The 22,949-nt window shown below is 53.2% G+C and overlaps 2 protein-coding genes across 3 annotated transcripts; one reads left to right on the top strand and one right to left on the bottom strand.

The window, feature by feature from the left end:
• Positions 1-2,455: 2,455 nt before the first annotated feature.
• Positions 2,456-9,034, bottom strand: WNT10B (Wnt family member 10B). 2 transcript variants are annotated; one of them, XM_039882151.1, is made up of 6 exons: positions 8,442-9,034; positions 7,987-8,130; positions 6,992-7,111; positions 6,589-6,851; positions 4,300-4,673; positions 2,456-3,655 (listed from the first exon to the last, which is right to left on the bottom strand). In XM_039882151.1, the coding sequence occupies exons 3-6, from the start codon at positions 7,063-7,065 to the stop codon at positions 3,197-3,199; spliced, it is 1,170 nt and encodes a 389-aa protein (XP_039738085.1). In that variant the 5' UTR covers positions 7,066-7,111; positions 7,987-8,130; positions 8,442-9,034; the 3' UTR covers positions 2,456-3,196. The 2 variants fall into 2 exon arrangements, with proteins under 2 accessions (XP_039738085.1, XP_039738084.1); XM_039882150.1 differs by having other exon boundaries at positions 7,987-9,034.
• A 5,645-nt stretch (positions 9,035-14,679) lies between these two features.
• WNT1 (Wnt family member 1) lies at positions 14,680-19,186 on the top strand. Its single transcript, XM_039882838.1, has 4 exons — positions 14,680-15,202; positions 15,931-16,184; positions 16,878-17,143; positions 17,715-19,186. Exons 1-4 carry the CDS (start codon positions 15,099-15,101, stop codon positions 18,201-18,203), a joined length of 1,113 nt encoding a protein of 370 aa, XP_039738772.1. The 5' UTR covers positions 14,680-15,098; the 3' UTR covers positions 18,204-19,186.
• The last annotated feature ends 3,763 nt before the right edge of the window (positions 19,187-22,949 follow it).

Below are 22,949 nucleotides of genomic sequence, written 5' to 3'. Positions count from 1 at the left end.
GTCTGTTTTCTCTTGTATTTTAACCTGGAAAATAACATGGAATGTGAAGCCAAGAGGATCCAAATTTAAGATGGTGAGGTATGAGATGGATAAACAGGAGCATGTTTATTAACAGAGTTGTATCTGTCCTGGGCTGATGCCATTAAGGGCCTTTGCCCTGCTAAACTCTGTGTTTTATTTAAATGGCAGAAGAGAAGACTCCTCCAGTGTTATTACAGATGCCTAGAGTGGGCCTTATGATACCTCCACATGATTACACTTTCCATTTCTTTTTCCAGAATTTTCTAGCAACACCCCACCAGGTTATGCACCCACACTGATCATGAAAATTATGCTTTACAACCCCCTTCCCAAGTACCCACCACACCAACATGCCTTGTGGGACTCTGATAGGAGGCAGAACCTATAAGTGTTCCTGCCCAAGATGTCATTCAGATCCTCTAGCGATTAGGTCTTAGGTGTGCCAAAAGGATGCAAATGGTGTCAGCCAATATGGTTAGCAGCAAGTATTGTGGTATTTGAGTCAGAAGTGACGAATGGGACTGCAGAATCCCAGTCCTCTGTCCTTCAGCCCTCTGGAGTCTTGAGAGGAAAGTGTCTTGCAGCATCACTGGGTGATTACCATGGAGCAAACTAGCAAAGACAGGAGGGGGTGCTGTCCAGCTGGCAATCAGCCAGTTATGACACTCCCCAGCTTCCCAACCACTTGAAAGGCTAAGAGAGAAGGGCTCATCCAGAGCTGAAGGAGGCAAAGAGGCCTGACTTACAGTTCATCGGTCTTTCTCCCTCCATCTGGCTTCCATTGGAGCTAAGTAAAAGCTGAAATTGTAGCCACCCCACTCTTTGGGTTGCACATTCCCACTCCTGCCACTGACCCCAGGCCTGGGCCTGAGCCCAGCGCGTGTGCCGGCAGCAGGGATGGGGAGGGGGGTGTTGGCCTTGCTGACAAAATCCATTTGGAATTTCTCAAGGTTGTGGTTTGGGGCTTAAGTTTGCCACAGAGTGTGTCTGACGAAAGATGAGAGCTAGAAAGAGAGAAGGAGCCAAAGGGAGTACAGAGGAAGGAAACAGGAAAAAGCTGAAATGTTCTTGCTTTGACTCCCTTGGAGAGTCTCCTTGCTCTTCCTGAGTGTGCAAAATTCCCGTTCTGGTTATTTCTTATCAGTATTCTCTCATATCCTATGTCCATTCTAGTTGCATCCCTCTCTCCCACACCAGGCTCAGTCAGTGCCTGAAGTAAAGATAAGATGCCTCCCACCTCCATCAAATTTCCAAAACCAGAATTCTCAAAGCTCAAGTGGAAATTTGGAACATGAAATTTTGCCATAAAGTACTGCCTTAACCCAACACTCCTCAAAATGTCCTTACTACCCTGGTGCTCCCATCATTTCACCTGATTTTTAGAGTAATTTGAGTATCAGATGTATCTATTGCTTAGAGGAGTAGAGAGAACTATGGAGTTCTACATTCCCTGACCAAGCAGATGACCTGTTAGAGTCAGTATCTTGCAACCCCATGAAGAGCCACTTGTAAAGTTCTAATTGTGTTATGCATATCCCTTTTCTAACTGAAAGGTAATGATTTGTTTTCAAATACATTGGGCTAGGAAAAGAAAGATTGGAATAAAAGAAACTGTTTTCTCTAGTTATAGTTATCTCCTAAAAGAAATAAAGGAATTATTTCACTAAGATTAAATGCAGAAGCGCTCTAAATAAGGAAGGACAAAATCCATATGCAAATAACTCAGTGGGAGAATGTACTGGTTTTGCTGGTTTCCAGAGAAAAACAAACAAACAAAAATCAACTCCCCCTTTGAGCTTAAGAATCCTTTTTATATGTTTCCCATTAGACTTGTATCTACCAGATACAGCCAGAGAGAAAAGTGCTCATTCTTTGGGTCCAGATTCAATGTTGAGATAACTTCAGGACTTGAAAACCCAGAACAGAGATGACCTCATGGTGTAGGGCAGGGGTCAAGAAACTATAGCCAGAGGACCAAATCTGGTTCTGCAGTTCATTTTTGTAAATTAAATTTTATTGGATATCCAGTTCTTTATGTATGATCTGTGGTTACTTTTGATCTACAACAGCAGAGTTGAGAAATTATTGCAGGGTTAAGTAGTTGTGACAAAGCCCACAAGCCTAATATATTTACTATCAAGACCTTTACAGGGAAAAAGAAAAAAGGCCAATCCTTGTTCTAGGGCAGTGACCAAGGCAAAATCTGGAGTTGAGGCACATAGAGAATAAATACAGCCTATGTTTGGATCTCTAGCCCTGGTTTTTCACACTAAAAGTTGCCAACTAAATCACTGAGGACCATTTCAGATCCTTTGTGGAACCAGGCACGATATACATAAATAAAGTCATTGACTGTAAGAGGGTAGTAGAATTCATCTGGAAAAGAAGCCATAGACTGAAATCCCAAGTGTGGGCAGAAATATCACCACCTGCATCCACCAGTCCAGTAATTTAATTTATTTTAGTTACAAACATGAACCAAGAACAAGTCTCAGTACAATAAATTATCCATTCCCACCCTTCCTCCTGAAGGAATAAAAAGAGGCTCAGAGAGTCATAGGTAAAACTCTTCCTTTGGAGGATCCCCTTTAATATCTGAATGGAGGGAAGACGGCTTCTCTAAGGGCCTGAACAGATGACTCTAGGACTCAGGGGAGAGCACCCGTAGCACTCTGTCCCTGCTCTAAGAAAAACCTTTCTACCACTGTCTTCCATTACCCCCACAAGATGGGGCACGGGCTAGGTAGAGGAGTTTGGGAACAGCAAATGCAGTGAGTGGTCTCTTTCTGAATACAGGTCTCATGGCTCCACACAGTGCCTGGGGCTAGCCCTCAGAAGAGTGGTCAAACTATAGGGACTCCCTAGCCACAAGGAATATGAGTCAGAGTTAAGGGGGCCCCAGGGTTGGGGAGAAGGGGGAAATACAGTGCATTTCATCTTAGTTCATTCAGGTATTTAAGTAGCAGAAGAGTGGTGACATCTTCCCTCCAAGGCCTTCCAACTGTAGGGGAGAAGGCCACACATCGCAGACTCTACCTGACCCCCACCACCCCCAAAGCTGTTTCCAGGTAGATACTTTGAGTTTCCAGGGGCCAAAATTGACCTTGGACAGAAATCAGAGCAAAAGGCTGAAAAAGTTCCCCTCCCTTTCCCCAGCCTGCATTGAGACTGACCCTCACTTACACACATTGACCCACTCTGTGACTTTGCACTCATCACACAGCACGTAGCAGCACCAGTGGAAGCGACAATGACAGCGTTCAACTCGTGTCTGCCGGAGCACATTGTGCCCACGGCCACAACACAGGCTGCCACAGCCATCCAGCAGGCGGCTAGTCTTGTTGCAGGCCCGGCCCCGCGTGCCTGGGGAGCCCACGGTGGGGTCTCGCTCACAGAAGTCAGGAGACTTCTCAAAGTAAACCAGCTCTCCTGAGAGGCGACGGGGACGAAGGCGGGGCTGAAAGGCTCCAGAGTTGCGGTTGTGGGTATCAATGAAGATGGCCCGGCCCAGGCGCTCCCTCAGTGCTGCCCCCACTGCCCGGAACTCTGGGGTAGCCCTCCAGCAGGTCTTGAACTGGCAGCTTCCTGATGTGCCATGGCACTTGCATTTCCGCTTCAGGTTTTCAGTTACCACCTAGAGCATCCGAGGGAGAAGTGGTAAAGGAAAGAGCAGCAAATGCGTAGAACACAGAGGCTCAGGAGAGGGGAGGGAACAGAGAGCACAGGGAGGCGAGGACAACTGAATGACCATGGAATATCTGAAGAGAAAGGGCACTGCGAGGCTGGCTGACAACCCAAGTCCCTCATTTTATGATTGGATAACTGAAGCTAGAGCAGAGGGATTTGCGCATTTTCAATCACTAGCTCATGAAAGTCGCAACTGATAATTAACTTCTAACAGGACTCAACACCAATTGTCCTAACTCCCAGTCCCAATGCTTGTTCCAGAGTGTGCACTGCTAAAATGGGGAGTCTAGCCCAAAGCACCCCTAAATTCCGTAGGAAAGGCAGCTATAATAATAACTACTACGTAATGAGCCACTGCCATCAACAGAGGCACTCTGTTTGGGGCTCTATTTTCTAGCTCATTCTTAATGACATTGTAAGGTAGGTTTCCTTATACCCTTTTACAGATGCAAAACTGAGGTTAAGTGACTTGCTAGAGACCACTCATATGATGACAATCACCCACCACATCTCTTCTCACTCTGCTCTTTTCTTAAACTCTAGCCAGGCCTGGAAAGCTTGGGAGACTCAGGACAAGTTGCACACACGTACCTGGCGCCCCACCCTGTTGTTGTGGATTCGCATTCGTGCCTGGATGTCCCGAGGAGCTTCCCTGGAATCCAAGAAATCCCGAGAGAACTTCTCTCCAAAGTCCATGTCATGGTTACAGCCTCCCCATTCCCATGTGTCCTGGGGACTAGGACTGGGGCCTGAGCCAGGGCCCGGGCTGGGCAGGGAGTGGGGGAAACTCTTGCCCCGGGACAGGGCCTGCAGCTGCAGCAATTTGGCCCTCAGCCGATCCTGCTCACCACTGCCCTTCCAGCCACAGCCGCAGCTCACCAGCTTGCCCAGGCTGCAGGCTGTGGCTACCGCATGCATGATCCCAGCAGCCAGCATGGAGAAGGAAAAAGCACTCTCACGGAAACCTGGGGATGAAAAGAGTGCGATGGTGGCGGTAAGGTTGACAGGCAGCTGAAAGTAGGGAGGCAGAAGGAAATAAACAGTCACTCTCCAATTCCAGAAATTCCTAACTGAATCCTGACCTTGTCATTACTAGCTGAGTAATTTGAGAGAAAGTCACAGGAGAAGGAAAAAAAAGTACAGAGCCTCAGTTTTCTCATCTGCAAAGTGAAAAGATGGGTTGAGACCATATCTGAGGCCTATTCTGGCTCTGGAAGTCTGGGATTTGCAGGTGTGGATGAAAGAGCTGGCCTAGAGGGAAAGACCTCTGGGTTTGGGAGATAACTAAGAGGGAGTCCCTGTGGTCTTTGAAGATGTGTTCACTGAGTTCTACATCTGAAAGCCTTAGAAATTCCCCAGCCCTGCAGGGAGCTTGGTGGGGTGGAAACAGGGCCCTTGGGGTTCTTTTTCTCTTTCTTTCTTTCTTTCTTTCTTTCTTTTCTTTCTTTCTTTCTTTCTTTCTTTTCTTTCTTTTTCTTCTTTTCTCCTTCTTCTTCCTTTCTTCTTCTTCTTCTTCTTCCTCTTTCTCTTCCTCTTCCTCTTCTTCTTCTTCCTCCTCCTCCTCCTTCTCCTCTTTCTTCTACTTCTTCCTCTTCCTATTCCTTTTCCTCTTCTTCTCCTCCTTCAGGATTATTTTAATCAGTCTTTTAACCAACCTACCCTACACCACCCCAAAATTCCCAGAGCACTGGAACTGTCTTTCCCCTTTCCAGTTTCTAGTTTTTTATTTGTCCTTAAGACTGCCCTTTATGTTTATCCTAACCTGCTATTATTCTATAAAACACTGAGAGAGGTGGGGGTGATTTTCCCTAAGGCCCTCTCATAATGTTGGCTCTTTTGTTTTGTATTAGGGGTCATAGAGGCTCAGGATGACAAGTGTTTCCCAGGCTTAGGTAGATGTGCATCTCATCTGGGCATCAAAGCCTTCCCCTATATTACAAGAAAGATGGGGTTCCTCACTTATTTTTAGGCAGGGGCTCTCTGGAACCCTAAGAGGATGAGAGACAACACTTCCTTAGGGGCCAGGCCTTTCCCACCTCAGGATACAGGGCTCCTGGCCCAGCCTCCTGATCCCCCCCAACCCCAACCCTCCAGGAGTGAAGCTGTTTGCACACGTCTTGGGAATTCCCCCGCAGATGGCAGCTGCCTATTAACCCCATAGTCCCCAGAGTACTGCCCCCACCCTTGAGCTCAGCCCAGGATGGATCTTTACTCTTCCAAAGAGTAAACTCAAGTATGGCCTGGCAAGAGGCAGCTATGCCTCCCGGACCATACCTCCTAGACCAGGCCAGCAGTGACCTGCTCTCTATCTCTCCAGCCGTTCCTCACCTGCTCAGATGAGAGCCACCTGGAGCCCCCACAGCACAGAGGAGGGGGCTGCTCCCTTGCTTCAAAGCCATCAGGGTCTTTGTTCCCAGCCTTAGCTCCTGGGAACCCCAGCAATTAGGGGAGTAGGTTTAACCCTTAAACGGTTGGGGGCGGCACCCCACCTCCGCTGAAGCTCTGGGGACACCAGCCTGGGCTTGTCCCTAGGAGAGGGAGGGGGTGAACATGAGGGAGGGAATGGGGGGGGCGCCAGCTTCCAGGGCTGGGGGCATCTCTTGCTCACAGGTGCAACCCAGATCGAGCTGTGTGGAGGCAGGAAAGGGGGCCCTCAGGGCAGGGGAGCAGGGACCCAGCTGCCTTGCCGGCAGCGAGCAGGTGGAAATCAGAAGCTCAGGGTCCCAGACGGGTGGCCAGACCCAGTTCCATGCGGCTCCCGGGGGGAATGCCCACAGAGGCCCCTCCCTGAGTCGTGAACCCAACCCTTCCCGCCTCGTTCGTCTCGGCTTGCCCCCAGTCCCCTGCCTCCGCGGAGCAAACCCGCCTCGCCAGGCTCACCGCGCTTGAGGATGGCGCTGTGGTGCGGCAGGCGACCGCCGCCCTCGAGCGCAGAGCAGTTCCAGCGCTGGTCGCGCAGCTGGTGCTGACACTCGTGGACCGCAATGTGCAGGCCCTGAAGTGCGGACGCCGTCACGTCGGGGCTGCGCAGGCACAGGCCTAGCTGCCGCTTGCTGAGGCCCGACAGCGTCAAGCACACTGTGTTGGCAGTCAGCGGTGGCTCGCCGGGCAACTTCAGGCCCAGAATCTCATTGCTTAGAGCCCTGGAAAAGCAGAAGGTGTCTCAGGGTCTGTGGTCCAGGCCTCGCGCCCCCTCAGACTCCTCTCGCACCAGGGCGTGCTTCTAGCCCAGGTTTTCTCTGGGGGGTGGGGGTGGGGTTGGGTGACAGGGAGAACTGCTCACCGACTGCACAACGCCAGGAACAGGAGACCCGCGAAGCCCCAGGGTGGAGGCCGTGGCCGGGGCTCCTCCTGCATGTCGAAGCCCGGGCCCGAAGGCCCCGGTGGGCAAATCAATCAAGGCCTGCAGGACAGGGAAACTTAAGGAGGTCTCTGGAATAGGGCTGCTCGCCCGGCCAACCAAAGGATGCATAAGTTGGGGCTCCTAACTCACCATTGTCACCCAACTGACCCTTCTTATTCCTCCCCAAACGAAACAGTAAGAATCACCCCTTGATTCCAAGATTCCCTGGGCCCTGGAGGAAGAGCTTGGACTCATGCGGGCGCTTCTGAAGCCAATCCAGCCAGACACAATGCCAGGCACACAGGCACACACGTTCAAACTCAGACATAGACTCACAAACACTGCTCTACCACCTTGCCCACCGCTCCCTCTTCCAGGGCCCCACGACCCGCTTCACCCGCCCAACACAGCTTCACGCCCTCACAGGGCTAGGGGGCGGGATTGGAAGGGGGTTCCCCACCACCTACAGCCAGCCAGGTGGGGGTGGAGAGAGTTTTGCCTCCAGGTGCCGTCGAGGGCAGGCAACCTCTGTGAGAAGGGTGGAGGAATGGGTTCCCCACCTGCTCTACTCCATTCCTCCGCAGTAGGAAGAGAGGGGAGGCTCCAGGTGCCGCGAAGACAGGGAAGGGACCTGGTTCCCGCCTGAAAGGGACCTTGGCGCAGGCTGAGTCCTCTTCCTCACCTGCCACCTTTCCTAAACTACACGTTCCCCGCGTCCCAGCGGGGTCCCCTCTGGTCCTCACAGGTCCCAGCCTCTCTCGTTCATTGCCCTCCAGATCTGGAGGGCACTCCTTTATTTTTTGAGTCTTTATCTCTGGCAATATCTCCGGCGCGCTCTGCATCTCTGTGCCCTTGTGGGTGGATGCATGTCTGTCTGTCTGACTATCCCTGCGCCTGTACGTCCCTTCTCTCCCCGCTTTCCCGGTTCCGATTACCTCCAGCTGCTCTGGTGCAGGGTCTGCGACCGGCGGAATCGGGTCGCCTGGACTCGGGCAGCTCAAACCGTGGGGAGACTGCGTCGGATTCTGCCCCCTCGGCAGAGCCGCATTCTTCCAGGGTAGGGCCACTCCTCTTCGCCTCTTTCTCAGCGCCGCCGCGGCCGCGGAGAGGAAAGGAGGGAGGAAGGGAGGGAGTGATCGAGAAAGCTAGCGAAGAACTGGGGGCTCTGGCTCTACTCGCGCGGAACTCACAGGCGGCTCTGCTGCGGCTGACAGAGCTGCGGCCCCTCCCTGAGCCCGGGGCATCTCCACCCCACTCCTCGCACCCTCCGCCTTGACCCAGGGAGCGCAGTCGCTCCCCCTCCTCCCAGCGTACACACACGCCCTCTCCCCCGACGCCCGGATTCAGGCTTGGCCCGACTGAAGGAAGAGGTGGCCAGAGTTCCTCTCACCTGCTCTGGAGTCGCCAAGGTTGCAAGGAGGGTACGGTGACTCAGATTAGGCAGCCAGGACTCTGGTCCCAAGTGGTCATTTCTCTTTGCCTCAGTTTCCCCCCACGGAGAGCTGGATAGATGGAGGGTGCCTTTGACAAGATGAAGACCAAGTCGCTGGACAATTGCGTGTAGAGCCCTTGGCAAGAGCCACTGCAGGGCACTGGAAGCCAGTGGGAGAAGCTTCCTTCGGGGTGGCTTGGCTTCTGTCCACCTCTGAGTCCTGCGTCTGCCCCTTGGGAGGGGTCAACTTTGGCCTCAGAGTTGGGCCCTAGCAGACTTGGGGAGCCCCAAAGATCTTCAGCTTCCCTTTGCTTCCCTTAGTTTGCAGGTATCCTTGACGACAGAGGTTGCCTGTCCTTCCAGGGATCCCGATTCTGCATTTTCAGTGGTCTGTATTCCTGCCCCAGGCTCACAGACTTACTTCACATGGAATGAGGAAGGCCTCTAGATCCCAAATTGAGCCCAGCCCTAGGATAGCCAGGGAAAGAACCTAATCTTAGCATGTACGAACCAAGGCAAGCTACCTTAGGGAGCTCTAGTGGCAGTGAAGGGGTTAGGCGGCACTGCACTCTTGCCTGACTCACCCTCCCAGCTCTAACCACTGTGGGCTATTTTTGCCAGAGAGGGGCCCCAGGCTTCCCAGCCGGCCCCCCCACCCCCACCCCTGCCAGACCGCAGCCCAAGGCATGGCTGGCCCTGTGAGCCCAAAGTTGGCACGTTGACTCAGAGACAGGCCCCCCAGGGAAGCAGAGCCACGGGGCTAAAACCCACAGCCACAATCATCTCTTCTCTGGTGGTGGCCATGCAGCTCTGCTGGGCAGCCAGCCTCCAGTCTGCGCTGCTGCAAGTCCTGCCCTGTGCTGCAGGGGGCACTGTTGTCTCGGGGGCAGAGTCTGAGAGAGATTAGTGATTTTCATCTGTTGGGTTATTTATTGACCACCTTTATGTGCCAGACCTTGAGCAGGCTGGGGCGGTGAAAATGCCATGGTTCCTATCACTGGACAACTGTGACCACAAAGGGTTGCTTTTCTCTGTTTTGCCATATGGGGAGGGAGAGAAGGAGCCCTAGAGCTCTTGTCTCTCCTTGTTTAGCAGCCAAGAATCAAACCAAGTATGGCTTTGGAGGCCTCCAGAATCCACAAACCCTATATCAGTAGCTTTTATCCTTACACCTGGATTTGGGGATCCTTGCCAGTATCTCGGTCCTCTTCCTGAATGTCAGTCTGGGACTATACCCAGGTCTCTGGAAGAGGGGGATGAGGTTTCCTATGACCCTCTTCTTCCATGGAAACCACTTGGACATTTGTATGTCTCCATGTGTCTCTGGGTCTCTCTTGAGTTTTGGATTTTTATGATTCTACCCTTCTTGGGCTGCAGTATAGTCAAGTGCCAAGGAAAAACCTGGGTCAAAACCATAGATGCCAAGTTCTCAGTGACCCCAGGTTTCCCCAAGCTGTCCTGTCCCAAATCCAAGGAGCCATACTACTGGTCCTTTTCACTGCAGAATCCCAACTCTGGAGCAGGAGTCCACAAGCAGGCAGACTGGGTGGCCTGAACTGGCCCCCAGTGCCCTCGGCCCGACCGGCTGGCCTGAGCACTGACCCACAGGCAGGCGGCTGGAGGGTGGTGGGGCAGGCGGGGCCTGGAGAGGGCTGCGGGTACACACCCATTGCCTAATACCCCAAGCACGCGGCCAGCTCCAAGAAAGGGGAGGGGCGGGAACCAGAGAGACCTTGACAAGGGTTGGGGCCATGACTGGAGGGGAAAGTGAGGGGCTGTCCTTACTTCAGGGAGCAAGTGGAAACAAGCTGGTTCCCCTTCCCCTTGATGAGAAAAGTGGAGGGCTGCTTTCCTATCATAGGGATGGAGCGTGTAGCAGAAACAATCTGGAAAGAACACTGGGGCCCTAGAGGGCGGGGGTCAAAGAAAATCATGGGGGCCCCTGGAGATTGGGGGATCAAGCAACTGAGGCGGTGGCTAAAGCTGAGAGCAGCCTCAGGAACCTCCTTCTCCTCCTCCCGCTGTGTTTGCCTTGGCGCGGGGTCCCGGGTGAGTCATCTATTGCTGAGCCGCTGATAGGGGTGGCCAGGCCCAGGGAACCCAAATTATAGGCCCTGGAGGGATGGATGCGCCTGCAGCAGTGAGCTCAGCAGCACTGCCCACCCTCCGCCTTTCCAGCTTTCTGTTGCAGCACCATAGGCCACCACCTGGAGGCAGCAAAGGGGTCTGCAGCCCGACTGCACTAGACTCTCAGGAAGCCCCCCACATTCAGCAGTTCACCCCAGCAAGTCTGCTAGATTACCCTGGACAGAACTTTGCCCTCTTTTCTACCAGAGGCTGATGCCTTCCCAGTCCAAGGAAGGCAGTGCCGCCTGCTGGTGTTTCAAAGAAAGGTAGGTTACTCTGCCCATAAACTCAGCCCTGGTCCCCTGCTTCCTCCCCAGACCCCAAGATCAAGGTAAAGCCCTTTTCTCCTCTGACATCTCTCTCCCCTGTTGCCATTCCAGGGGGGTGATTTGCTACTGATTTTCTACCTCAAGCCCTTAAAGTTATTCGTGGTCAAAAGTGATACAGAGAAAAATAAAGCGGGATAAAGGAGATAAGTAGTGGGATTCCATTTTGCATAGAGGGAAGGAAAAGGAAGTGAGGAAAAAACCCATGGAGATATCTGAGGAGAGGCATTCTGGAAGACAGACGAGCAAGTGCAAAGATCCTGAGACAGGAGCTTGCTTGGTATGTTCAAGGAATTAGCAAGAAGGCCAGTGTGGCTTGAGGGAGGAACCTACCAGGGAGAGAGTGGCAGGCAATAAGGCTAGAGGACAAGGAAGGAGTAGGGTCAGATCATATAGGGTCTTGTAGTCCACTGTAAAGGTTTTGCCTTTTCCTTTGAGTGAGATGGGGAATCACTGGAAAATTTTGAGCGGGGGAATTAAATAATCTGACTTTTATTTTAGAAAGAATGGCTCTGTTTGCTGTGTGGAGAATAGACTGTAGGGGAGGGGCAAGCACAGAAGAAGGGAGAACTGTGAGGAGGCTATTACAATAATACAGGAGAGAGGTGATGGTGGCTCTGACAAATTTTGCAGCAGTAGGGTGGCAAGAATAGACTATATTCTGAAATATTTTGAAGACAGAAGGATACGGTTTGTTGATTGATTTGATGGTGCAGTATAAAACAGATGAGTCAGAGATGACTCAAATTCTTTTCTTGAGCAACTAAAGAATGGAGTTGCCATTTACTGAGATGGGCATGACTGATGACAGAGCAGGTTAGGGCGAGGAAATAATTGGGAATTCAGTTTTGGACATATGCATTTTGAGATGCTTACTCAAGTGTTAAATGTACAAGTTCAGAGTCCGGGGCCAAAGACATAAATTAGGGAGCATATGACTGGCTAGTTCATCAAAAGAATGAGTATAGACTGAGAAAGAGCTCCAGACTGAATTGAGGTACAGTCCCAATTTAGTTTAGAAATTGGGTACATTGGTTACAAAAGGTGGAACCAGGTAAGGAGACTGAGAAGGCAAGTAGCCTAGGAGGTAGAAACGGTGTTCCAGAAAACAAGTGAGAATATTTCAAGAAGGAGGAAGTGTTCAACTCTGTCTGCCATTCCTGAAAGGTTGATTAGGATGAGCACTGAGAGTTGACTGTAGAGCAACACGGAGGTCATGGATGATTTTGATAAGGAGGTATAGTGGGTTCAAAGGTATGGTTAGGGTGCAAAGATAGAATAAAGAAAATAAATTGTCGCTAGCGATTAAAGCAAACCTTTTGAGTTCTGCTGTAAAAGAGAGCAGACAAATGGGGTAATTTTGAGTGTTAATGTGGAGTCAAATGAATTTGGGGGGTTTTTATATGGGAGATATTATAGCATGTTTATATGCTGATTGGTGTGATCCAGTAAAGAGGTAAGTCGATGCAGGCAAGAAACAGAAGACAATTGATAGAGTAACGATTTGATCTAAATAGAAATTTGGGCCAGGTCATACATAATGTGACCCAGACCTAGAGCCCCCGCACTCTTTCCCACTATTCCTGGTAGGTGGAATGGTGGAACAAAGGATACTGGCTCCTTCTTTTCTCACCCCACCTCTGCTTTTTACCAATGGGCACAGACAAGGCTTTCCTGTCTTGTGGCCCACCTCCCACCTCCAAGGGGTTTTATCAATCAACCAGGCCAAAAGACTTGATCCAGGCTCCAGTGAGGGACAACATCTAAGGAATAAAGGACCCATGGTACACTATTTATTGATCCATCTGTGCTTGGCGCCCTCTGCAGAGACTACTGGCTTTTGGACCTATAGAGGATGCAGGACCACTACATATTGTCCTTCAGGGTTGAATCTTTAGAGGAACTGGGTACACTGGACTGGGCGAAGGGCCTGCGAAAGACATTCTCCTCAGAAATAACCTCTATCAAGCTTCATTTGAGTTAATATGCATCTCACTTAAAATGCACTTGCCCCAGGAAGATTTTTTAAACTTAGCAGGCATTTATTCCTTAGAGTGATTTCCCTGCCTTGGAGGGGAGGCTTGGTCATTTATGGGACTTGGAACTCTTTAGGGTCAAGCCTGGGCACATTACTCAGTCAGAATACATCCTAAAGGCAAGGGACATGAAAAAGAGAGAATCCAAAAGGGAGATAGGAAGTTCCTAACAATCATTTTTTTTTTCTGTTAATTTTGAGAAGGGCCCTAGTCTGTTATTGCTGCACATTCACAAGAAACTGGTCAGGTGGAAAGGGCAGGGACTTTGAGTCAAAATGGTCTGGGTTTTAGCCTGGTTCTACTATTTGGTTTTCCCTCTGCAAAATGGTCAAAGATGTAAAGGTGGAGACCCTCCTTCCTTCCAGGGGCCATCCGTGTGTGCTGGTGGGGCATAATAACCAGGTTGGCAGTGGTAACCATGTCCTGCATAGGCAATAACAGCCAATTCTTCAGTAGGAGGCCAAGGTGACCTTGACGCTGAGTTGGAGTCCCTGGGAGGGAAGAGAAAAGTGTATAACAGAGAAGATGGTTGCATGTGCTCTTGGCATCCTGGAGTGAGAGTGGAGAGATCCAGAGTTTGAGGAGAAAGATAGAAACTCGGCAGAAAAATCCAAAAAGAATCAAACATATAGAGGCACAAGTTCCCTATTCTGGGTTCAGTTTAGCCAGCATCCCTTCTCTTCTCAGTCCTCCCTGCCCTCTCCACTATACCTGGCATCTACTCCACTGCCCTTCCTTTCTGCCTAGTCCTCAGAAACTCAGCCACTTCAGGCCTCGTCCATGTTGATATTACCGTGGTTGCTGGCTAAGCCTCCTCCCCCAGTGGCATGCACAGGTTGACACATGCCACAAGGTGACACACCATAGTATGATGCAAGGCACACAGGGTGAGAGTGACACATATGCATATTTAATCTCCTCTCCACACTCATACACCCACCCCCACATAGTCCTAGACATTCTCTGTCCCTCAGTCAACTAGGTTTATCCTGATAGTAGCTGCCACCTCCTTCCCACACATAGATGATGCACTGCCCCAGGTGGTGGCTGTGACAGGACAACCTGATGATTCCTTCTGACCTGAACCAAATTCCAAGATTCTTTAGAAGTTTCCAACATCCCTCCTCAAAACATGGAATTTCTACACACGAGGATACACATGAGTGTGTACACTCAGAATGAATTCACATATTCTCACATACACTCACATTTGTATTGTCCCACTTATACACACACACTACACAGACACAGCCACTAGTGTGAGCCTTCTGTTCAATAAGCACAAACTGCCGCTTCCTCAGGTTTCTCTTTGGCCCAGCTCTGCTTTGGTCAGCTCACCCCCCAACCCACCCCCGGGATTTCCCTGACCACAGCCCCACCTCCACTCCCAGTCTCCCCCTTTCCCTTCCCTATCCAGCCGTCGGGGGTTCCTGAGAGAGAAGGCGTCATCCGGAGTCGCTGCCCAGAACCACAGCTTTCTTTCCTCCACTCAGGATGGGGGAGAGAGGGGACGCCGGCGAGGCCCCCGGGGTGACGTCGAGGGGACAGCCTCAAGGCAGGCGGCAAAGCGCCTGGGCTCCTGCGAATTCTCACGAAAAATCCAGAGAGCACATTGTCGCTGCGCCCCCTGGCGGACACTGGTTTCCGACGGGCTCCAGACGCGAAGAAGAGTGAGGCGGGCGCGCGTGGGAGGGCGTCCTAAGGGGAGGGGTCGGCGGCCAGTGCAGGCCCGGAGGCGGGAGCCACTGTGCAGGGGGCGGGGGTGAGCCCCGACGGCCAGCCCGTCATCTTTCGGCTCAGACGGGCGGGAGCCACGGCCCGCTCGCTGCCCATTGTCTGCGCCCCTGACCGGTGTGCCCTGGTGCCACAGTGCGGCCCGGCGGGGCAGCCTCCTATCGTCACTTCAGCCAGAGCCGCAACTATAAGAGGCGGTGCCGCCCGCCGTGGCTGCCTCAGCCCACCAGCTGGGACCGCGAGCCATGCAGCCCGCTGCCCGCCCTCAGGGCTGTTAGAGCCAGACTGCGAACTCTCGCCACTGCCGCCACCGCCGCGTCCCGTCCCACCGTCGCGGGCAGCAGCCAAAGCCGCCCCAACTGCAGCACAGAGCGGGCAAGGCCGGGCGGGCCATGGGGCACTGGGGGCTGCTGCCCGGCTGGGTTTCTGCTACGCTGTTGCTGGCGCTGGCCGCTCTGCCTGCAGCCCTGGCCGCAAACAGCAGTGGCCGATGGTGGTAAGTGAGCTGGTGCGGGGTCGCCACTTGTCCCGGGGCGCAGAGCCAGGGGCCAGCCCTATCCAGCTCCCACGCTCTGGGATCCATTCGCAGACAGTCTCCCTCCAGCGCTCAGACTTCCCTCCGAGACACCGAGGGGCGCTCTGGAGCGGAGTTGCTCCAGAGAATCCAGCTCTGTTGAAGTGGGGTGAATGGTCCGGCTGTGGCAACCCACAATACTCCAGGCAGGGAGCCCATTCCCATCTAGCACCGCCCTTCTTCCTTGAGCCCCAAATCCAGCCTCACGGCGGTAGCCACACCACAGGTTTCCCTGCTTCGGGAAGCGAAGGGCCAGGCGTGAGCTTAGAAAGGAGGCAAGAAGAGGGTGGGACTCCTAAGAATTTCATGCGTTGGGTGGGCATGGACTGCAGGCCAGGATTTCTTCTCCAGGCTGCGGGGAAGCAGGCTCTGAGAGCCAAGATGGACATCTAGTTTCCGAGTTCCCCACGCTTCCCCTGTCTAGTCCCCGGACCTAGGGCACCAAGCAGCCCTAGGACTCCTGGGCACACAAAAGTCTGGACGACTAGTCCTTTCAAGTGAGCCCAGGAGCCCGGAGTCACTACCTTATTATTGATCTCCTGCCGTTCTTCTGGGACAAATAGACCCAAGAAGAAAGCAGGATGGGCGCGACCTTTCCGGTTAGGGTGCGGGTCGCCTTCCAGAACCTGAGCTATCATGGGTCTCACCAGGGGCATCGTGAACGTAGCCTCCTCCACGAACCTACTGACCGACTCCAAAAGTCTGCAACTGGTGCTCGAACCCAGTCTGCAGCTGCTGAGCCGCAAACAGCGGCGGCTAATCCGCCAGAACCCAGGGATCCTGCACAGTGTGAGCGGGGGGCTGCAGAGCGCTGTGCGAGAGTGCAAGTGGCAGTTCCGGAACCGCCGCTGGAACTGCCCCACGGCATCGGGGCCCCACCTCTTCGGCAAGATCGTCAACCGAGGTGGGTACCCAGGAAGGTGACGCTTCCGGGACCAGGGGAACGCGGGGTCACCCCCAGGGCATGGGTGGGCGAATGCAGGGAAGATGTCCGAGATCCTGCAGAATCACACGATCAACCTGCCAAGAGCTTTATGCCCAGCGCCAGTTCTGGAGCAGACTCGGTCTACCAGACGCTTTCAAGCCGTGCATCCCGGGCACGAAACTTAACTTTTCTGAGCCATTGCCTCATAGAAAGGGAGTTCTGAGTCGTGGGCGCTGGCCGGCCACCGCTTTTCCCCCAGCCCCTCTCAAAGGCGCCTGAGAAGCTGCTCTCTGCAGGACTGCGTCTTGCCTGTAGCCCAGGAAGGCTTGCATCGTTGACAGGGGGCGAGTTTGGGCTTTGGAGAGGTCTTGGAGGTGCAGAGTTCTTCAGTTCCCCTCTTTTCAATTTGTCTCTCTGGGGCTGCCCTGCTTCCACCGAGGAGCCAAAATGCGCGTAGTCTCGGTAACGCGTGATTACAAGCGTGGACGTGGTTGCGTGCCCATGCAGTGCTTTCCCCAAGAGACCAAGCTACCCAACACAGCCCGCCACCTGGCTCTCAGGACTCTAGGGGTGGAGGTGAGGCGTGGGACTCAAGGCTCCTAAGCCTTCCACTTCGGGTGCTGGCTGCACCCCGCGTGCCCCCTCGTTGATCCTCGCTTCCTTCCCCTACAGGTTGTCGGGAAACAGCATTTATCTTCGCCATCACCTCCGCTGGAGTTACCCATTCGGTGGCGCGCTCCTGTTCGGAGGGCTCCATCGAGTCCTGCACGTGCGACTACCGGCGGCGCGGCCCTGGTGGCCCCGATTGGCACTGGGGGGGCTGCAGCGACAATATCGACTTTGGCCGCCTTTTCGGCCGGGAGTTTGTAGATTCCGGAGAGAAGGGGCGGGACCTGCGCTTCCTCATGAACCTTCACAACAACGAGGCGGGACGCACGGTGAGCGGGTTTGAGGGGCTCCATACCGGAAGCGGAGTGGCAGAGATCTGCGCAGGGGCTAATCTCGGACTTGGGAAGTAACGGTCAGTGATAAGGCCGGGGGTTAGGGTAGGGAAACATTAGAGGGCGTCCTGAGGGAGCAGGAGGCTTGGAAGGAAGCCAGAGAATGGAAAAGATAGTGGCTGAGGGCGAAGGGATGCCTGGGCTGAGGGCAGGTAGAACTGAAAAGGTCAGGTAGAACCGAGAAGGTTAGGTAGAACCAAAGAGGTTAGAAGTCATGCCACCCGTAGAACATCCTGCCTACAGCTCCTCCATCCTACAGATTCAAAAAATAAGGCTGAAAAATAAAAAAATAAAAAAGTCTGAGAGGCCAAGAGACTCTGGAGTGGAGCAGAGTCGGGCCTGGTGTCCAAATCTCTGCGGGATATTTCCTGCCTCCCTTCCCCCTGGGCTCCGCTAGGCCTGAATCTTTACTGAGGTCCCAGTGGCGTCCAGGAGGGGGCGGTATCTGGGATGGTGGCTCTGGCTCTGGTAGTGCCCTGGGACAACCTTTCTTCTCTCTTCCCTTCAGACCGTGTTCTCCGAGATGCGCCAGGAGTGCAAGTGCCACGGGATGTCGGGCTCCTGCACCGTGCGCACGTGCTGGATGCGGCTACCCACACTGCGCGCAGTGGGCGACGTGCTGCGCGACCGCTTTGATGGCGCCTCGCGCGTCCTCTACGGCAACCGCGGCAGCAACCGCGCGTCACGGGCAGAGCTGCTGCGCCTCGAGCCCGAAGACCCCGCGCACAAGCCGCCCTCCCCCCACGACCTCGTCTACTTCGAGAAATCGCCCAACTTCTGCACATACAGTGGACGCCTGGGTACAGCGGGCACGGCGGGGCGCGCCTGCAACAGCTCGTCTCCCGCGCTGGATGGCTGCGAGCTGCTCTGCTGCGGCCGGGGCCACCGCACGCGCACGCAGCGCGTCACCGAGCGCTGCAACTGCACCTTCCACTGGTGCTGCCACGTCAGCTGCCGCAACTGCACGCACACGCGCGTCCTGCACGAGTGTCTGTGAAGCGTTGCGCGGACTCCTCAAGTTCCCCTCCCCCCGCCCCCAGGCAGATTCGCTGGCACCTGAGACCCTGATATGCGCCCACCCAGTCCGTCCAGCCACACTCTCTGAGATTCATAAGTATTCGATCATTTCTCCCACCTCCTCCTACCTGGGGACTCTTAAAACCACTTGCCTGGGGCAACACGAACCCTCTTGCCATCCTGATGGACCTGCCCCGACCTACCTCCCTCCCTCTCCGCGGGAGACCCGGTTGCACTGCCCCCTGCTTGGCCAGGAGGTGAGAGAAGGATTCATTCCCTCCCACATGGGGGGTCAGCTCCAGACGGTGTTGCTTAGCCTTTGCCACCGCGCCAGTGACCTCCTTGCTCCTCTCCCTCTCCCTTCTCCTCTGTTTTTTCCAGGTCTCCACATGCCCCTTCCCATTCTCCTGTCAAGGGAACAGAACCTGAACACACACCTGGGCATCAGGGCCTTTCTCTTCCCCACCTACAGCTGAAGCGCGAGGTTCCAGGGTGAAAGGGCAGCTGCAGCTGTGGTGATGTGGAAAATGAGGTTGGGGGACTCAGCAGAAATAACCCCAATCTCCCAGCCTCTGTCGTGGAGCCATTGAACAGCTGTGAGCCATGCCTCCCTCAGCCAACTCCTACCCTTTCCTGTCCTGCCTCCTCATCAGTGTGTAAATAATTTGCACTGAAACGTGGATACAAAGCCACGAGTTTGGTTGTTGTAAATAAAACTATTTATTGTGCTGGGTTCCAGCCTGGTTTGCAGAGACCACTTCCACTCCAACCCAGTCCCTTTCCATTCTTCTCTCCTTTCGCCCTCCAGCTTTTTTTGATCCCTCTTCTCCTCTCCCCAGTTTTTCAAAGATGCCTTTGCCTACCGGAATCAGTATTTCCTTCCACTGTAGCTATTAGTGGCTCCTTGCCCCCACCAATGTAGCATCTTCCTCTGCAGAATAAAATCTCTATTTTTATCAATGACTTGATGGCTTTTCCTTGAATCCAGAGCACACCAGTACTTACCTCTCTTAAATAGAATACATTGTTGGGGGACTGGTTTCCTGGTCCTGCAAGAGGACACTGAGATTCTGACCCTGGGATGACCCTAATGAGGCCACTGGGGATCTAGGTCTCCAGAAGGACCTGATCAGGAGCCCAAAGACCCTGCAGTGTTCTTTTTCCTATTTACACCAACTGGCTGTGTGATGATACTGGGCAAATGCATGACTGCATCAGTTTCTTCCCTTGCCAAATGGGGATTAAACAAACTCTGAGCTTGCCTTTCCTATCTGGAAGAGTCAGTGTGAAAATAGCAATTGATAACCATGACTGTGTCCTGAAAAGAAACCAAAGAAAAGAGAAACTCAAGCAGAAAGGGTGCTGCTGCCCCCCGTGTGGCACTATTAGTCCCTGAAACCTATCTGCTTCAGCTGTGGTCAGGGCAGTGGGCAGTGAGGAAGGCACCCTCCAAGAAATAAGAGGACCCCAGTAGTCTTAGGCCCAGAAGCTTAGAGATGATGGTAGGGGAGAAAGGGCAGGGGGGCTAGAATCCAAATACAACCTAGACTTAAGCCAACATAACCGAAAGGAAATCCAAGTGTGGCCCATAACCAAACCATGAAGCTAGCCATTCCCATAAAGAGCCCATTGAGAATTCTGTTACTAACAACACTGACATCTCTGTGCATTTACCAGAGTGGTAGGAGTGCTAATCCTGCCCACAGCCCTATACCTATCTCTATCTCTAATTCTCTGCCCCTCTGTAGGTCTAGGTGTAACCTTAGCCTTAACCTTAACTTCAGACAAACATTAACCCCTTCTTCCTAAACTCTAATGTATGTCCCTAATCCTAATACTTCCCCCTAGGAGAGGACCCAAAGGGCAGGGGGAGCTGTGAAGTACCCCACTGCCCAAGGGCAACAACTGATCCCTGGCAACTGGAGAATTTCCCACTCTCCCCAGGACTCTTGTTGTTGTTGCTGCCTCCCACCTCTCTGGGAAGTGTGAACTCTGACCCCAGTTGGCCTTTGGGATATATGTGGGAATAGGTGAGTAGAGCCAGGAGCTGCTCAACCCTGCGATGCCATCCCTTTCCCGTTCTCTCCATCTACCAAGATGGCACCAGCTTAGCTCTGATGGGCAGCCAGGAGGACGAATAGAAATCTTATTGATCTAGGAGGCACCCGATAGGCCTTGGATTTCCAGTAAAGAAACCTCTGCAGAGAATGCTCAATCTATAATTCAATGAGCTATTAGATACCCCAGCTTCTAAAATAAGAAGCTAATGGGCTGCCAGAGGCCTGAGAGCGGACTTGGGCTCCTGCTGGAGAACAAGCAGAGTGGGGAGTCAAAATGTTCACAGCTGGCCTCGACCACTCTCACCTAACCCCTAACTTCGAGAACTAGATCAGTTTCCGATTTCAGGACAAGGAGCTAGGGTACTCTGGGCTGAGCTGACACCTAGGAGCTGGAAGAAGAGCAAGAAAAAGCAATGAATCCTGTTCTGGCCTAAACTAGATTTTCAACAAATCTCTTGCTTTTTCGGCTTCAGTTGCCTTGTCTATTAAACAGGAACAGTTATAAGTGCTTAGTCTTCTCCTTCGGGAAGGTGATGAGGTTCAGAGATCACATACATGAAATCTCTGGTCGTTTGAATACTTGCTGATCTCTTCTGTGCCAGGCGTATGCCAAATGTTGGGGATACAGTGATGTACAAGGTATAGTGCCTGCTTGGAGTAGTTTACAGTCTGTCCCGGGAGTCAAGCACATCAACAGATATTGCCAGTACAATGCGGAGAGTCCAATGGAGGCTCAGGGAAGTGTAACGCCTTCTGCACATGCATGAGGTTTAAGGACAGACTCCCACGGTCAAGTCCTCGTCATGGAGGCCCTTCACTTCCAGGGTCTGGGACTTGGAAGAGAGGGTAGGAAAGTGCAGAGCAAGGACTGGGCCTCAATGGGCATGTGCTAATAAAATGAAAAAAGCAAGTGAAGGGGCTATAGGATTTGCAAAGTATTATATAGGAGGTAATTATTTTGAGATTATGATCATCTGTGCCATCCTCACACAGAGGAGAAAAGCAGCTGTGCCCAGAGAGAGGCCTCACTAAGGTCTCAGAGCTCAGGGAGGTCGTCATAGGATAGTGCTATCAGGAATGGGCCTGATGCCTCAGCCCGGCCCTATCCACCCAGGCTATCCTCCCACCCACCTCTAATCTTCAGGTGCCAAATGCCACACACCCAGGGGAATCTGAGGCTGCCAGGGACCCCGGCATATGGTTGGCCTCAGCGAGTGAAGGAAGTGCTGGTCCTGAAATATCCTGGGGGTAGCGGAAAACCTGAGAGGACTGAGAAGGCAGGCCTGACTGTCCCTGGGGGGTCAGTAAGACGGCACCACACACACCCTGCCACATGCACCCTGGAAAAACCCTGTCAGTGGGGCTGCAAATACCCCAGGGTCTAGCACCCCCCACACCTCAGGCTGGTTCAGTCCTCCTCTCCAGGCCAGAGGGAGAAAAATAACAAAATGAGGAGAAAATAAGCTGTTTGGCTGTGGTGTGAGCAGGAATATCCATGCAGAGCTGCCCACCACTCACCCTTACTCACTCTTTCCACACCCAGCCGGGGCGCCCAGCATGAGACAGACCACCCCTCTGCCCCCTCCCCCGTCTGGGCTAAAAGCAGACGCTGGTGAGCTAGCAGCAGGTTATAAATATGCCCAGGGAACTGCCGCCAACTCGCTCCCTTGTCATCCCCTGGGAGGCGATAGGGTGGGGTGGCTCCTAGGGAGGAGCCAGGGCTGCCCTGCTCCCTGGGGCCCAGGAGGAAATGGGGCTTCCAAGAGGCTACTGCCTTTTTTTTTTTTTTTTTCCTTTTCAAAGGTAAGGAACCACTGCCACTTCAGTTTTTCTGGACATTTGCTCATCCGCTCAGAGGTGGGGTCCCTATCTTTCCTGGGCCATGGCTGGGAGCTCAGAATGAAAGGGCCCAAGGTTACTCACTTTGTGTCATGGTGCAGCCCAGGCCCATTTATTCTCAGCAAAATCAAAGTTTATTCATTCAGTCAACAGGCATTTACCAAGGGCCTGCTGAAGGCCAGCCCCTGTGCATAAGCACACCTGCATGCACAAGCATGAGCACATGGGCATGCACACACAGCAGCCTCCACTCCCATACGTTCACATCAGCTCCACTCAGTGTTACAGACTCCTTGGCTTTAACCTGGCAGCCCCATCAAGAAGGGTAAAGCTTCAGGCTCTCGGTTCTGTCTCACGGTAAGTGGTGAGGTGGTGGTTAGGGGTGGGAGTGGGGGATTGCTGAGAACGGACCCTTAAACATTCCTGCTTCCAGTACTCTGATAAATTAGAGATCCTTTTTAACTCCCTGCCCAATCATTTTCCCAACATAGTCGCCATTTGAGGAAGAAAGAGCCACTCCTGGGATGCTGGGGGACACCTGCCCAGGCTGCCAGAGCCTCCTGCCTCCCATTTGCCAAGTAGGTGCCAAGCTGGGCAAGGGGGGCAGCGCTACCCTGGGAAGCTTCTAGCTCTTCTCCCCCAGGGTTGAACCCCTCCCTTCTCCCTCCTGCCTATTAATCCTCGGAAGTGAGGCCCCTATTGTGGCCCTTCGCCCACCTCGCCTGGCGTCTAATTAACTCCTCCTGCCCTGGTTTTATGTGCCCCCCTTACCCCACCTTGTCGGCCCCGCCCCTCCGCTCGGCCTGCTCCCCCCCACGGACATTCCA

This window comes from Pteropus medius, unplaced genomic scaffold (genome assembly GCF_902729225.1).
Source record: "Pteropus medius unplaced genomic scaffold, Ma_sr-lr_union100, whole genome shotgun sequence".
In the NCBI taxonomy this organism is placed as follows: domain Eukaryota; kingdom Metazoa; phylum Chordata; class Mammalia; order Chiroptera; family Pteropodidae; genus Pteropus; species Pteropus medius.
Note: the sequence above shows the minus strand (reverse complement) of the source record. Positions and strands in the feature narration are given on the sequence as shown.